Genomic DNA, 16202 nt, shown 5'->3' with positions numbered 1-16202 from the left:
AAACTGATTCAAATAACCAAGTTGTAAATAACATACAACCAAAACAAAAATCTTGCGAGTTGCGTCTTATATTTTGTACCAAAGCTAGATATTATGTATTGACGCACCATATTGAACACTTTACTTCGAAATACGGTTTACTAGTTTGTTTGTAAACAATAAGCAACTTACTGAAGCTCACCAATAGCTTGCACTTGGAAAAACAAATATTGCAATTTTTTCCATCCACTTTCTCACCCTAAAACGAAACTTTACCATTGCACCTCGCGGTTCAACTTCTCTCCTTCGCGCTCAAAGTTCACCCTTTGGCAAACAGTGACCCGGCGATCGTTTCTGCAACAAACAAACGGACACCAACGACAACCGATCAAGCGTTACTTGGCTGTCTAATTATCCGCCCTTCGAACCGAACCGGTCTTTGTTTTATGAGCCACTCTAAAAGGGGTTGTTCCAAAGCCCGGCAGGGGGCTGACGAAACGATCTACCAGCTGGGCGATACAGCGAAAGGCAAACAAAGTTGGAGAACTTGGTTCTGCTAAGTGTGGTTTAAAAATAGCAAAAGGTAAAGAAGTGTCAGAATGAAATCCATAACATCGTGAAGCTCTCTATCGCTCCCTCATTACGTCAGAATCGATCGGCGCTTCTTCGGATCGGTGAATCACCGCTAACGGTATCCGGCGTGCCGTGTCGATGGAATGTGAAGACTTATTATTTACGTCTCTGATGGTTCGCTCCGTTCTCTGCCGGAATGATTATACGGTTCGAGCCCGCGATCGTTAGCGATTAGACGCGGAAACCTGATGCCGGAGCTGGTCGAAGGCAAACACCAGGTGAACGATAAGTCACGCCGTGACTTGCAGGAGGCGAAATGGAAGGATGATTTCACTTTCATTCTGCCTCTTCGCTGGGGCAGCATCATCTGATGAAGTTTCCGTACCGTTCGAGGGAGGTGTGTGAGTGTGTGTGGGCTTGTCTTTGGAGCCGGAGTTTGTCAGATTTAAAGGCGCGAGGTGGGATACCCAATTAGAGGAATATTTTGACAGGAAAACGGCCACCGAAACTGGCTGCCTAACCCTCAAACCCCACACCGCAAGGGACAAACCCAACCTGAGAGAGGCTGCTGCGACGTAACTGCTTCGCCTCGCAAATCACACAACCATCATCACGGCGGTGACGATTTACGACACCCATTATGGCCCACCCGGAAGCCTCGCCCGGAAATGGGCGGAATGTTTCGGGGCGGCTGCGCTGGCACTTACGCGGGGTCGCTATTTCGACGGTTATAAAACCACCCGGTGCCAGGAAAAATGCGGTCCCCCAGTCGGACCCCGTTTCCTTGTGCGACTTTGGTATGACAACAAAATGGCGACAGGGAACCAACGTCAGGTCCAGAGCCCGCAAGGGAGTAGCAGCCTCTGAAGGCTACACGCTTGAGGGCTACACCTTCGGACCACGCCAAGAAAGGTGTTCGTTGGCCGCGAAGGTCAACGGATGTCGCTAGCCGGCATTAACAGCAGCTGCTTCTCATCTGTCCGCGGCTGAACCTCGGGCGCCGGGCTGCGGAAAAACCCCAACCATTAGGAACGTTACATCCCTTTGTTGGTGGATCGTTTCATTTTCCTCACAAAAAAAAATGTTCAGAGGTCCACCCCAACCCCAGACGGTTCAACTCTTTTATGCGGCTGCATGAAAGCTTCAGCCGAAGTTCAGCGTCTTCCCTTTGAGCGCTGGCGCTTCCGAGCCACGGACAGATACGTCGAAAAAAAAAACGGCGATCATCTTCTATTCGTATGCTGCAAAGTTCAACGACCACCAGTGTCGGCTAAAGGACCGCTAAAGACCGTGCCGGTGGTCATCATCAATTTTCCTATTCAGAGGAGGCTGAAGAGCTCGACCCTCGATGGGTCGTCGGTAGAAGATAAAGCTGATCGGTGAAGCTGTATGCAGCGTACTTTCAATAGCATTGAAGCAATAGAAAGGCAATAAAAGTAGCACTTCTTTGATTGCGTTGCGATGCGCCAAACAGAAGAGTGTGTGCACCACACCAAGTGAAGGAAAAAATCGAAGATATACGCTTCTCTAACTTTATTATCAACAAGATTTATGGGTTCACGCCGATGAAAAGCTTTTCGAATTGATTTTCAATCACTTATTTGATCGTTGCAAGGTGATAAGATCCCAAATTAAATACAGTGCACGAGAGGCATTAAAACGGATCCAAATTAATTACCAACCGAGCTGATAAACTGTGTCTTCGGTGCGAAGAAAAAACTGAAAAAGTGTCTTCACGGTACACAAACTGAAATGATTTTATCTAACCCATTTAAAATACATATTCGATGAACATTAACACATTTACTATCGATCGAGAAAATTTATTTTAAAAAAATCGAAAGCTTGAAAAGACACATTGTATGTTCAATGAATAAGCAATAAATGTATACGGATGCTCGTCAACACTTAACGGACACGACATAAAGCGCAACTAACGCTTCTCGCGGGGAGGGTATCATCGTCCAATGGTTTATCTTCGACTGTAGTCGGTACAAGAAACTGCAAACCACTCGATGGCTAAGGCCACCACGATGAGCATCTTCGACGATGACGTATCTTTCCATCATCCGTCCGACGTTCGCAGTTCGCGAGTTCGCCAAAACGATGGCATGATGAACCCGCATGAAAACAAACACATCGAACCCATCACGAGCCGCGCCGGATCATCGCAATCGCAGCGCCCTCATCCATCAGCGAAAAATGCCGTGAATCACCCCACGGCGAGAGAGAGGGAGAGAAAGGAAGAGTGAGAGACGGAGCCACCCCGCAGCAAGGGGGCCAGTGTCGATGACCGACCTTTATGATCGGTACGTGTGTATTTTTTTTTGTTTACATTTTTCTAATGGTTAAACATAAACTCACCTCTAATTCCAACCTAATGTCCATAATGAACTGAACCGGTGGCATTCTGCCGCCTAACAAGATCGATCAAAACGAAGCACATTCAATAACTGCAGACTTAATTCGTCATTTGACCATCCTTTCTATTGTGCGTGTTACGATAAAAAATCGTTTAGTTCCACAAAAAATGGAAAAGTTCCATTTGAAAAGTAGCTTTTAACTTACATGTTTAGACATGGGAATAGCCGAAGGCGATCAAGTAAGAATAACACACTCACAAGTATGAAACTAACAAGTTACTTTAAAAAGGTTTGATAATACCCTACAGAGTTTAGTTTCTCAATAGTAAAATAATGTAATGAACGATTAACAAATTGGAAGTTCGAGTTCTTAAATATTTGTACATTCATTATAATGATTAGTAAATGGCCAATTATACTTAAATATCAATTTATCAGTGATAAGTAGATTCTTAAACAATAATTGTACAGACATGCGATTTTAATTTTACAAACGATTTCGTAAGCAAATTTGGTGAAAAATGTTATGCTAAATAAAATCGTATGGTTTGCAGCTAAGTTTTCTATTCAAACAAAATTTGTTAAAAATAGCATAAATTATGCAGCAGTTTAAAATTCTAAATTTTCAAAACTTCTCGTGACGTACTGCTTAACGTATTTCCTTATCAGTTATTAGACACATTTTCCTCAGACTTTTATCAATTAGATAGCAGGTTTTAAATAAATTATGCAAAAAACATTAGTATTTGGCATTTAAACCCTAATCCCTTGCGATGCAGAACAGCTTTACTTGACTGCCCAAAGAGATCACACACACCTAAAGACACATGCACGCCCTATCACCTCGATGGTGGAGAGCGGGTGATAAAATGCTTGAGTGCACCCTTTCGGTAGTGCACCGACGCCATTGCAACAAACGGGGCTGCAGCAAACGAACCGGCAAAGGCCTGGTGGGCTGCATTTGCGGCCGTCCGGCCGTATTGGGAAATGTATGACAAGGTCGCCATCTTTCTCTTTCACTGTTTCGTCGTCCTCGGTTGTGTACTTTTCGCGCTACTTCAACTTTCATACTTCTTTCGGTGTGTCGTAACGAATGGTGAACGTATCGCCGGAGTGTCGGTATTACTTGAATAAATAAAGCCAGCTAAAACTCAACAAAAACGGAGGCTACATTTTCACTACAACTACTAAGACTACTATTTCACACAAAGATTACTAAAAAATGCTAGAATCTACAAAGAAACGCAGAAAGCGAACAGCAAATTCGTACATGTCTCGCGAAAGTAGACAATAGAAAGGAGCTGAGGATAACATTTCGGTAAAAGCTACTAGCTAGTCATCTGCACAGGGAAGCTTGTTCGGAAAGGTAAAACCCTTCCGGTTGCACTTACCGTATAGGTAAATTGATAGTAGGACGGCGTTATACCGCGGGACCCGGTCCCTTCGCTGGCTCCGGTGCCCCGGTCCACGTTGTTGTTGTTCACGAAGAGTGTCTGCTCCTGGTAGGAGTCCGGTGGCGGTTGCTGTCGCTGAAGCGCCGAGGGAAAGAAACCATTGCGCGGGCTTTCGAACGAAGGCACAAAACGGCCCTGTGATTGCGCGAAGTAGAAATTGTTATCTGGAACGGAAGCGAAATGATACGAAATGTTATTGCTTGGTAGGTTGAGGTATTAGAAAGTTGATGTCGCTTATAAGAACTTAGGGGCATTTTTTCAATAAAAACCTTTTCAGATCTCAATCCTTCCCTGCTTTAATTCTATATCTACTTGAGACTTATCTTAAAAATGTTGTTAGAATTAACTCAAATCAATTTTGGTTTAATAAATTTCTTATTTTTGGCGAATTCAGTTCAAGCGCTTCTGCTGACAAGTCGTTTATTTCTTGCACCATTCACCTGTTCGGAAACCCCAAACTACCCCCACTATTTTCCCAGTCTCCAACCTAAAAATAACCCCAGCAACACCCCTCTTCCCACACATCAGCACGTTGCATAAATTAAGCTTCATCAAATGCCACCTTCTGATCCGAATGGCATCAGAAATGGATGTGAACTCATCTCCACCTTTTTTTTTCAATTTTTGCAACAAAATGACGGGAAAAATCAAACCCACCAGCATTGCTAAACATTAAAATACTACTTGACACATTCGAGAGGCGCTTTTCGGCAGGCAACAATTAACAGTATGCAGTGTTCGTGCCCGATTCGGCTCTGATTCGGCAGCAGCTGCCAATGCCGCTGAACAATGGTGATGGGATACGAAAAAAGATAACAATTTAATTTCCACATTCACCGAAAATTTTGCATTGCCTTTTTTTGCAGATGGATGGAAAGATGGCATCCGTCTCACGAGCGTGACAAGTAACAGCTAATGAAGCTGGGTAGTTCACTAAGAAGGATAGTTCAACCCACCCCGCCATACGTGATGATAGAATTACTCGTTTAATTAAATGCCATTTAATATAGAAGTGAAGACATTCGTCAAAAGCATATTTAAGGTGTCAAAAAGATTTTGACAAAAGGCTCGATTTGTAAATTAGATCTAAATTTTTTAACATATATATATCATTCCCGGGGATAATGTCGTGAGAAGCAATTTATTCAGAAAATTATAGCTCATTTTAGAAAATGCGCCTGTTTTATTAAAAAAAAATTACACTTGTGCTATTCAAATAAGCTTAAAAAAAGATGCAATTAAATAGAATGACTCTCAGTATATTTACCATTCAAGCTGGGCTTAAGCTTCTTGTCTTGGAAAATGCATAAAAATATATCGCGAAACAAGACGCCATCAGGTGCATACCAATTGCATTCACTCCCCCTCCCGAACCCCCGGACCAGGGTCACAATTTCATGCAACTTTATTCACATGCGCACAGCTTGAGCGGAGAAAAACGACCATTCGCGCACCGCACGACCGGAGGAAAACAAACTCCATTCCATTCTCTCCACCCTTCCAACCCAACCCCGGAGCGGGTGGTGACCCTATGTTTTCCCCCGCCGATCTTGTTGGTAGGAAAGAGCAAGGAACACGCGGCGGTGCGAACGTGCGAAAGCCCTCAGTTTTTCTTGAGCACCGGCTGGATGTGTCGAAATGAGTTCCCATGCCGGGCCCTGCCTTGCCTGCTGGGAATGGATCAGCCAGTCTTAGGCCCCGTCGTGCCCTGCACTCTGATCCCAAAATGTTCGCCGGCGTTGGCATTGCGCAAACATATAAAACGAAACAGAGAGATAGAGAGCAAAAATCCAACCACTATCGTAGTCCACACGGACGGGTTGACGAGTTGGTGGCAACGATCGGAAAAATGGCGACAAACGGCGCGATCGCGACTTTGGCGAAGGTTTTTGGAGCGAAGGGAAAAGCGGTTGGTTGCCAGAAAGCCGCGTGCACTAACGACGACAACGCAGCGGGAGGAAGGCGAATTCAACTGACAGATATGCAATTTCTCAAGACACCCCAAGGCAAGAGATATACGGCATCATTATTCTGCCAGTTCGCCAGTTCGACAACCAAACCGTCCACGCCACGCAAAACGGCCCGGGCTTGGACCGGGACGGGGCGAAAGTGCGTGGGCGCGAGAGGTTCGATGACTGCGATCCAGTAACCCAAGACTCCACACTCCGCCAGGGCGGCGTGTCTGTGTCGATTGTGAATTCTAGAATGTGCACACATGCTGTCGCTACATAAATATTCCTCTTCCGCAAAGCCTTGTTCGGGGGAGAGGGATCGTTCGGATGAAATAAAATTAATTATCCATTCATGCTGCAGAACCTAAACCGACCCTAAGCCCCCGACCGTTTGAAAGGCACCAGAATCCATCGCCGTCAACGGGCGGTGAAAAGGGACCGCAGCAAGAATGCGGCGAATGTCATCAGTTATTCTAATCGTGCGTGGACTTTCTCGGAAAAATGGCCAACCTCTGCGGGACTTCACAGAGATAGCTCCAACACAGACCGCTCCGAGCGTCGGTAGGAGTTGGACTGCACAGCAAAGCCGCCAGAGGGTCACGTTCGATCTTTTAAAGTTCGAGAGCGACGAGTTCATTCACACTTCACCACTTCCAAGACCGTCGCGACTCGTCAGCGCGACTCATCAGAAGTGTGGGCTGTTCCTACTTCCCGCAGAAAAATACCCCTGGTTCGGTATAGAACCGTTACTGTGTAGGTTTCTTCGTCTTATTACTTTTTTGGAGCATCTCAAGTGGGGAACTTTAGGATGCTGAGGCCGGCAACGAAGGAATGTCCAATGACTCACGCAACGTACGGTGGGCATTGCACAAACACCTTCCCTACTCCTGGTGAGCACAAACTTTTCTGAGCCCTCAAACGTACTCGATCCAGACGGTGAGCAACTCGATGTGGCGGCGAAACATAAATAAATAACCAAAGTTAACTCCAGCGAAGTTCAGTTGGGCCGATTCTCGAATCTCTCGCTCGAGGTACGAAAATAAAACGAACCCTCATATATTATCTGCGCGGCGCGGTCGCTTCTGGGCGATCGTTTACATGATGATTAAGGTCGCCGTGCGAACGCACATTCTTGGCGGACTGCGATATATTCTCGCGTGGGTGCGGACAGTTCCTTCTCCGCGATCCCGGATGTTGTGGCGTACCCGGGAGGGATAACATTTCAAGCCGTCCAAGTGCCTTGACCTTAATCGCCGGTGCGAGAGAAGAACGGGCCACACTCCATCAGTTGCTGGTTCTCGGGGTTTCGGCTGCAAAAGCGGGAAATAAACAACCCGGTTTATCTCAAGCAGTTGGTCGTTTGGAACTCTTACAAGCACTTTGGCTGTGATTGCCTGTTGTGTTCACTGCACGACATTTGATGGATAGGTAAAACCAATCTACGTCAACCATCGGACAGTTCGTTATTGCAAGTGCAGCAGGTAGTGAACGTGGTAAGGACGATATCCCGCCGACCTGAAAACGATTAGGATTCAGAATTTATTTATATTCACTTACTGTAGTACCTCACTGAATAACCTTTTTCGTCCGCTAATTGAGTTGTTGTACTGAAAGGATCAACTTGCGTGGCTGCTATTTGTATTAACATGGATGATAGTCATGCTTTTATGTTTTTGTACATTCAATTTTCTTTGGTTGGTATATTTTTCTTACCAAACTTATTTCTTTACTAGAAAGGAATGAAAAGTTTTGATTGTTCTCTCTTCTCGATCTTTCTTAATAGATTTGAGTTTTTTGAGAAATATTACTCTATATGTCAGTATCTTAGCATGTCTTTTAAATAATGATTTGGATCGAATATTTAAGAGTATAATTAGAAAGTTCCAACAAATGGCGGCAAAAAATTCGTAAAAACAAAATTCACGAATTGTTCGTAATTGAAACCAACCAGGGGATTCAAAAAATCATTTGAAAACGACCAACATGAACTATAATTACCAAAAAGGCTATTTAAGACACGACGCCACAAACCATCTCGAGGAAAAATCATACTGACGATAGTGAGAAAATGGCCGCGACAATGAAGAAAATCGTTACGCCACCGACAGACAATAGTTGGCCGGTGTCGATCAAGGATGCAACCTTTGTTCTTAATGCCCGGCCAGCAAACATCGGACCGACTGTCAAGTACGAATCAATTTACCAGTTTCGATTTTCGGCTGTGTGACCGCTGAGGGCAGGCGCATTGTTGTTTCGGACCGTGGGTTCTCCTAACCTTGCGCACTACTTTGGACGAGCCTACTGGTCGATGAAATTAACCGACAATGCCACCGCACGGAACCAAGCGGCGCATCTCGGACCGGAAACCGAACCGGTAGTGACCTTCGATTCGATGCTCGTAAAGAGAAATGATCGTTCCGATCGCACGGCCACTTCCGGCGTGCGAGTAATTTAAAAAAAAATCTACCGAAAGGAAAAAGGTTTAAAAGACTCCGAAAATTGGGTGAAAATCGTGCCGTTTTCGGTGGAAACCCCCCTCCGAATGTCGGTAGCCTCCATGCGATGGGTGAGAAAACCGGCACGTTGAGGCATTAGCGATGATGAGTTGGGCAGATAGGATAGAAACGGCAACGGCGTCGTCGTCCATGTTGAACAAGGCTTGCGTGTTTGGTCAAGATTGTTTCAAGCACCATCGGTCCACCATGAGACGCAGTTGTACCGAATCGATTCGCTTTTGAAGGTGAAAGAATTCCCATTCCGAGATAAAGTAAAGACGATTTTAAAACTGTGAGAGGCAAATGAGCGCCCGGACAAGGTCGCAGGCTTTTCTTCGGCTTCGGCTAAATTTGACAGCTTTTTCTCTCACAACGGAAAAAAGTCTATCATCTTCTGGTCAAGGTCGATCGTGCCAAGTTTCACGTGGAAGGTGTTGTAAACAAAGACGGTCATGATGCAAAGTTTGGAAAGGTCATGTGTAACGGGTAATATATGGAAAATTCCAATCTGATGGCGTTTTGCTGCACTTTCAATAAAGTTTAAGTCAAACTCCAGACAAGTCCCAACGTTCGTACGAAGGAATTCCGAAACGATCAGGTCGTTTTGTTCTGCTTTCAAAAGAATGAACCTCTCAACACTCGGAGCCATTTTTGCTTCCCATCGAACAGGCGCAATAAAATTTACAAAGTATCAACAGACACCCATAAATTCCCAATCGCTTACAAGCACCACGAACACGCCCGAGGCTCTGTCAGCTTCTAATTCGCCTTTAATCGCGAAGCCTATCGGTAAACAATTTTTCCCTTCGATGACCATTACCATAACCGATTGAGATTGTACGCATCCGAGGAATGGTCGAACCGTTTCGCCCACACACTTCCTAGCGACGGAACGCTCGACAGGACATTGCTGGGAAGAGTCGAACGCGAAGATGCGGTCGATGCGTTGCGCATTCCTTTTGCGCAGCACAATCAACATCTTCCCCCGGTCCTCTCCATGGAAAGCGTTTAAAGAGCGAGAGTCCAAAAGCGGATCAGCGATACGAAGCTAGTTTATCATAAATAATGCCAATAATAATAAATAAACTTGCAGCTTGTAGTTGGCGCAAGAAGGGGCCTGCCGATGGTACTCGAAACGCTACGCAACACATCGTTGCTGAGACATCTCTCTATCTTTCCCGTGGACCCTCGGAAACCCGTAAATCGCCACGGGACATCCGCGGGTGACTCGGCAACGAGGTTCTGATGCAATTAACGTTCGACAAGCGCGAGTCCGTGTCGTAGAAAAGAACTTTCCTTCGTTTCCGAAACCTGTACGGGCTGGAGTTTGCTACCTCGAGGCGAACAAGAACATAAAGGAGACGCTTGCTAAGTACATTCCAATTCTAAGCCAACATCGGTCTTGTATTTTCTCCCTCCATGGTGTACTTACATCCTATCGATCGGAAAAGCCATTTGTTATCCGACGCTGTTCGCTTTAAGGCATGCCTTGTTACTTTCATTTTCCTCCTCGAGGCAGTATTCTGCCCTCTTCCCTGTTGTCGCCTATTTGTCATCCATGGAAAATGATTTGTTACGGACCCGGTGCAAGCGTAATTGCGGTTTTATCGAGTTTTACTTTATGCTGAGTTTATTGCAAACCTTGCACGCCACTAACGTTCGCTAGTGAGTGGTGTCGCATTCCGAGCATGAAAAGAAAAACACTTTCCACTGACTTCGTTTTCCATTTTTAATGATTTTGTTTTTAAATCGATTCACTTTTCACTTGTTTCCGAAAAATTGACATTTTTTTTATTTCCCTCTCTTTTTCTGTCTCACGCATTTTTCCTTTGCCTCTCGTGATTTTCCCAGTGTCTTTCATTAGTACTCTATTGTTTGCGGTGAGCTTTTGCTTTTCGGTGGCTGTATGATATTTTTGTTTTTGTTTTGCTTTTCTCTTCGGTTGTTTTTCCAACCACATTCGCATCGATCGCTGCGGTCGAACGCGGAAGTCGGAAAGTTCCGGTGGCGTTTTCCACACCAGTGCGGCCGAAAAAGTTATCGAATTTATTGATTCAAACCTCCATCTCGCATCGGCTGCCGCGGCCGTAATGTAATAAATGTTGATGTTTTTCAAGCTTGTCTGTTGTTGCTTGCGTTTGATTTTCCACCACTTCGGCCCACAGTCACCCACACATGCCGGCACGCGATGGTATTGTTACGTTACGAAAGGTGGCGTTACGGCGCGGAGGGTGGCCTACCACCAGTGCCATCCCTTTACGGTTGCTCGATGGGTTTGGTCGTTTTTTCGTACTTTCTAAATTAGCCTCTTTTTGTGTGTTAGGAAAACCCCTCACCTCATGTCCGCGCGTTGATTGATTTTATTGGCCCATCGACATCGGTGCGCCGTTCCCGAGAGAAAGGGGAAAGGACGACACACGTACCACCACCACGCACCCACACCGACTAATTATGGCAAAATTTAGAGTCACCATTTAAGGAGGATGCTAGCGAAAGGCCACGGCCTAAGGCTTCGCCGTTCGCGGGTGGTCGCCGGCGGTTGGTTTTTGCTATTTTCCGACCTGGCCAAAACCTTGAACGAATGCCAAATGGCACACGCTGACAGACCGGGGGGACCCCAAATGGCTAATTAATGCCCGTGCGGGGTTTGAAGGGTTGCGCAATGCTCGGCGACCCGTTCGCGCGCCTGGGAATGGGCACATTTCTTCAACAATGAGCCCGAAAAAACGCCTCCCCCCGGCCACCCTGGTGCGAGTTGGGCGTAAAGTGCGACAAGTGCGCGCATGTCAAACGCCATCGGCTCGTGGAAACCCCCCACTCGGTTTGGGAAATTACACTTTTTTTTTTCTTAAATAGCAAGGCAAGCCGAGGAAAACCCCCGCGCCAACACGGCAAGGTGTTGATGTAAGGCTTGGTGTGGAAAAATAAATGGTGCAGAAACGGGGGAAAAATATGTGCGAAAAGCGCCCGCCTAAGTGGTTCGAATAAATCGTCCAACGACAAAGTGGGAAAGTTTCGCAAATTTAAAGTTTTATTCAAAACTGTCTACCTTCGCCGGAGTTATTCCTTTTGAACGATTTTTTGTTCAAGCAAATTTTCCAAAGCGAAGAAATTTGTCGTCGAAATGCAAAACCACACCGGGACGACACCAACTGAATCGGAAAATGAAGACAATTGCCACGCTTCGTGCTGCTTCTGCGAGCGTGGCTAAACGATTTCGGTGTCGTTTTAAAGCATTTTAGTGTTTTTGTTTTGTTCGTCACAAAGTTGGCCCTTCGCGACCATACACTCACGCACATTAGCAACGGAGAGGGGTAATGGGCGGGACCACGGTCGTTGCGCCAAACCCATTGTGCATTGTCAATTGTCGAATGCAAGAACTTCGAGAACGTCACAACGGATCCGCGGGTTTCATATTTCGATGCACATGAGAGTTTTTCACTTTTCACTTCGGGCGGGCCAAGGGTGGGTGAGATTTTCCTACCGGAGTGTGAACTAGAAAAACTTTGTCTCCGGTTGGTTTGCAAATTTGTCAAACTTGGGCTGCCGAGATTTACACGACCGAGTGTTCCAAGATGAAAGATAAGTTCGGTGTGGGTGAGTTTTATTTTTCTCATCTTTGAAACGAAAGACTTTGCGTAGAAGATTGATGCTTCGTTGCGTAGCGATCGATGCTATAATAGCAGCTCGGAACGACGGTGCTAGAAGCTTACCGGCAATTATTGTTTGGTTGGTATTGAACTTTAGAGCAATTGAAGGCAAAAGCTAAATATAGACTGGCCCTCTTTGAGCACCCGGTAGTATAATTTTGGACTCGACCTACGATTGTTCTTCTCTATTCTGTCTAATGTAAGTGAACGTCGTGTTCATTAAGAGCCCAGCAAGGTGACCAATATATCATTGAATTAAAATCTATGAAAAGAGGGGAAGGAAAATGATTCAAAATTGCAAACAAGTACACTACTTTGATCAAAGCATATGACGTCTGTGAAAAATAATTAACAACCATTAAAAAACAAATGGATTTATAAAACATTTGTACACTTACACCTAGCCTATAACTAGCCACCGAACACTTTGCTGTGAATCACAACCGCTCGTGAAGAGTTTCTCATCATCCTCTTGGTAAGTTGCATAAATTAATAGCAAAGTGCATCGCGCCGGCGCAACTTAGTCACACATTACCTTCACCTACATTAGCTGCACTCCAGCATCGGAGCGTCGAAAAAACCGGATGTGTTTGAACTTGAACGGCTAACCTATTCGCCTCCGCCACTGGCTTCCACGCTTCTTCATCCCAGCCGCTGACAAATCGCTGCAATCACCAATGATTCACACTCCCAAAGTTCTATGAAATTCCCAAACAAGGTACTTCTTCGCTTGCGAGAGAAGCAGCGGGCGTAGCTGTGACGGCATTACCATTCCTTTGCCGGAGACAATCTTCTCATCAACATCATCATCGCCATCATCATGGGTGTGGCGTGAAAAAAGGAACTGTTCTTTAGAGTTCTGCACATTTGTGTCCATTTTTGGAATGCTGCGGTTTCCGTATTCCGCAACCAGAACAGTCTTACTCGAGGAGTGGTTGCGCATCCGGTTGTGAGATTGTATCGTTCATCAACAGAAGTCAGACTCAGGTTTGTCTTGGAGACGGACAACATCACTGCCGAGCGGAGGTTTGACCTTGGACGCGTAGTTTAATATAAAATTAAATAAAATAAAGAATGCAATTTTATTGTCGCAGGTCACGCAAACAACGAGACAGTTGAACTTTGGAAAAATGCACTTTTACAAACAAAGTATAAAGAGAACCTACCAAACGGAAGGATAGAGCAGGGTTTTCTCACATCAAAAACCAACCCGTTGGCCGCCGTCGAAGTTCCCACAGAAATTAAACATAAAAGGCGCAGAAACCTTACACGAAATGAAGTACACAGCCTCCCATAAAGCTTATTAAAAATGATCTCAAGAACGGTGAGAGAACGCAAAACCCGTTCGTGTGGGTAGATGATCTCGGTTGGGGATTTCATTATTATTTATTTTTTGCTCAACCACGATTAACGCCCCGCTACGACCGCGATTAATGAGCTAAAGAAGCGGGTCCGGCAGCCTCCGGCGGAAGTGTTGATGGCGAAATGGCGGATTTCGTCGATTTTTCGGCACGTTAGTTCTGTCCGACGCCATTTAGCGCGGCCTGGCGCGCCCCGACCGTTCTGTCCCACCTGGTTTTCCATTGTTGAGCCGTTGATGGATCGTTTCGTCCGAACGAAGCTGTGTGGTAGCTTAAAGAGTGTGTGTGTACCTTGCGAAAATTGCAAACTACGACAAGGGTCGCTAGATACGATCATTGCCAAATCCCAGCCCAAACCCGACCGAGCTAGTTTTTAATCGTTTTCTTGTTTATTTATTTATTACGGTGTCATGGAGAGAAACTGAAACCTTTGCCATCCATCTCGGGTAAAGTGTTCGCTCCCGGCACCAAATTGGTCAATCGCTGCTGACGAAGATTGATGACGGCAAATCGGGCAGAAAGGCTGCCGGTTTTCGATACCCAAGCCAAACAAGCCGGTTGCGGTTGCGCAATGCTATGCGGATAACTATCTCATCAACAGCCAGGAACAATTTCCCCAAAACCACGAAACAAACGGCGCCGAAATTTCGAGAAGAGAAAACACGGCACAGGTCAGGTTGAACTCCTCCAAACACACCGGCCACACCAGCATTCGACCGGTGAACTTTCGTGGCAGGCGGATACGGGCGAGGGCAAACCACGCGGTGACACGCAGAAAGGTGCGCCGGTGTTGCATATTCATATCGGTTGCCTGGGAAAACGAGCCACTTCCGCATTGTCGGACACGAAAAACCGTCTCGTATCAAACCGGTTTGCTTGGGTCAAGCCATGGAGCACGGGAGGGGGGGAGGGGAGGGTCGTGGATCGATGGTTTCCTAAATTTCACCCCGAAATGATCCCACCTGAAGGCGATTATTTTTGCCGCTCCTAATTAATAGTCTCGTTCTCTGATAAAACGTTCCCATGCCGAGATGAACGAACTGAACTGGCTGTCCATAAGAAGAGACAACGTTTGGTAGCGATACCACCAAATTTGAAACGATCACAAAAATATGTTTTTATATAAATTAATAAGTCAAAAAAGGTGAGCTAAAAATCAAATGTGTGTAAACAGTAGAAATAAAAGAAAAATCATGCAAAATATTGTTGCACTAAAATAAAAAGATCATTTTACACTACTCTTAAAACACTTGGGTACAATGGTACAATATAAAACAAAAACAATTTCGTCAATATGCATGCATTTTCATGCAACTTAACCTTATGCAGAATCCTTTTGCATAACTTTTCTTGAATGAAAAATCCTTCCCAAAAGCAAAACAAATCTTTCGAATCCAAAATTAGTCCTTCTTCGAAAAATTTTTACTCTCTTTTAAGGAAAACAAATCTTAAAATCACACGCAAAACGTCCAACAAGCCAACATGAAAATACAACATTAAAACATGAACAAACTCAAAAGACTAAACATTTATTTTACAAAAACTACAGTGTTACCGAACATGTTCCGAATGAACAAGGGACAATTTAACCTCACCTTACTTTAGGAGTTTAATAAAATGAACATTTGTTTTGGTTTGCTGTCGTCTCAACAACTTGACATCATTTTCCGCTTTAAGCATCCTCTCTAGGCGGTGCTCTGCTAAGTGTGATCCACTCGCAGCTTCCGGCAACTAATCGCACGCTAATGGCCCGCCACAAACACTCCTCCATCGAGTGTCACAAGAAAGCGTAACATTTTCAACGCCAACAGGAAAAAATATGCGGATGGACAACGCACCAGGACAGGTCTGATCGATTATGCGCAATCGCTTACGCAACGCCTGCCGCCGGCTCGGGTCGGGTGTACGACAAGTTTCCGAACCTCGCATCCATCTGCATAATAAATTGTGACAACACAGCAGAAAGCATCATCCTCGAAAGCTCAAGCCCGGCGAGGTGTGGTCCGGTGTCGCCCGAAAAACTTTCGCTTTCGCCGACGCGTCGACCTTTTTTTGCGGTGCGTGTGCGGTCAGATCGGTCGTCTGTCTCAAGATCACGACGCTTCGTGTTGATAATATCAGGTGAAAAAAGAAAACCAAATTTCGCCAAACGAGATTCGCACGCGTGGGATCCACGGTGGAGGGGGAGGGGGGAGGGGGTCTCATTTTAGTTTTCAACAACCACCTATCGCCACCGGCTACGCTAAACGTCTTCTGAAGTGTCTCCTTGGGGCGAAGAGAAGATGGAAGAACCGGTGGAGAAAGCTTCCGAAAAAAGTGATCGAGAGTTTTCGGGTGAGCCGTTGAGTGTTTTGGGACATTTTTGTTGTTAAAGC

At 45.5% G+C, this 16202-nt stretch overlaps 1 protein-coding gene across 1 annotated transcript in view; it reads right to left on the bottom strand.

Annotated features, from left to right (window-relative positions):
• Window positions 1–16202, bottom strand: part of LOC131284789 (mucin-5AC) — a 49898-nt gene that overhangs the window by 19430 nt on the left and 14266 nt on the right. Inside the window, exon 2 of the mRNA XM_058313648.1 lies at window positions 4307–4533. Coding sequence (XP_058169631.1) covers window positions 4307–4533 — 227 coding nt within the window. The remainder of the gene's footprint in view (window positions 1–4306; window positions 4534–16202) is intronic.

The sequence above is a fragment of the Anopheles ziemanni genome, chromosome 3 (genome assembly GCF_943734765.1).
Source record: "Anopheles ziemanni chromosome 3, idAnoZiCoDA_A2_x.2, whole genome shotgun sequence".
NCBI lineage: Eukaryota > Metazoa > Arthropoda > Insecta > Diptera > Culicidae > Anopheles > Anopheles ziemanni.
This window is presented reverse-complemented; position numbering and strand designations above follow the sequence as displayed.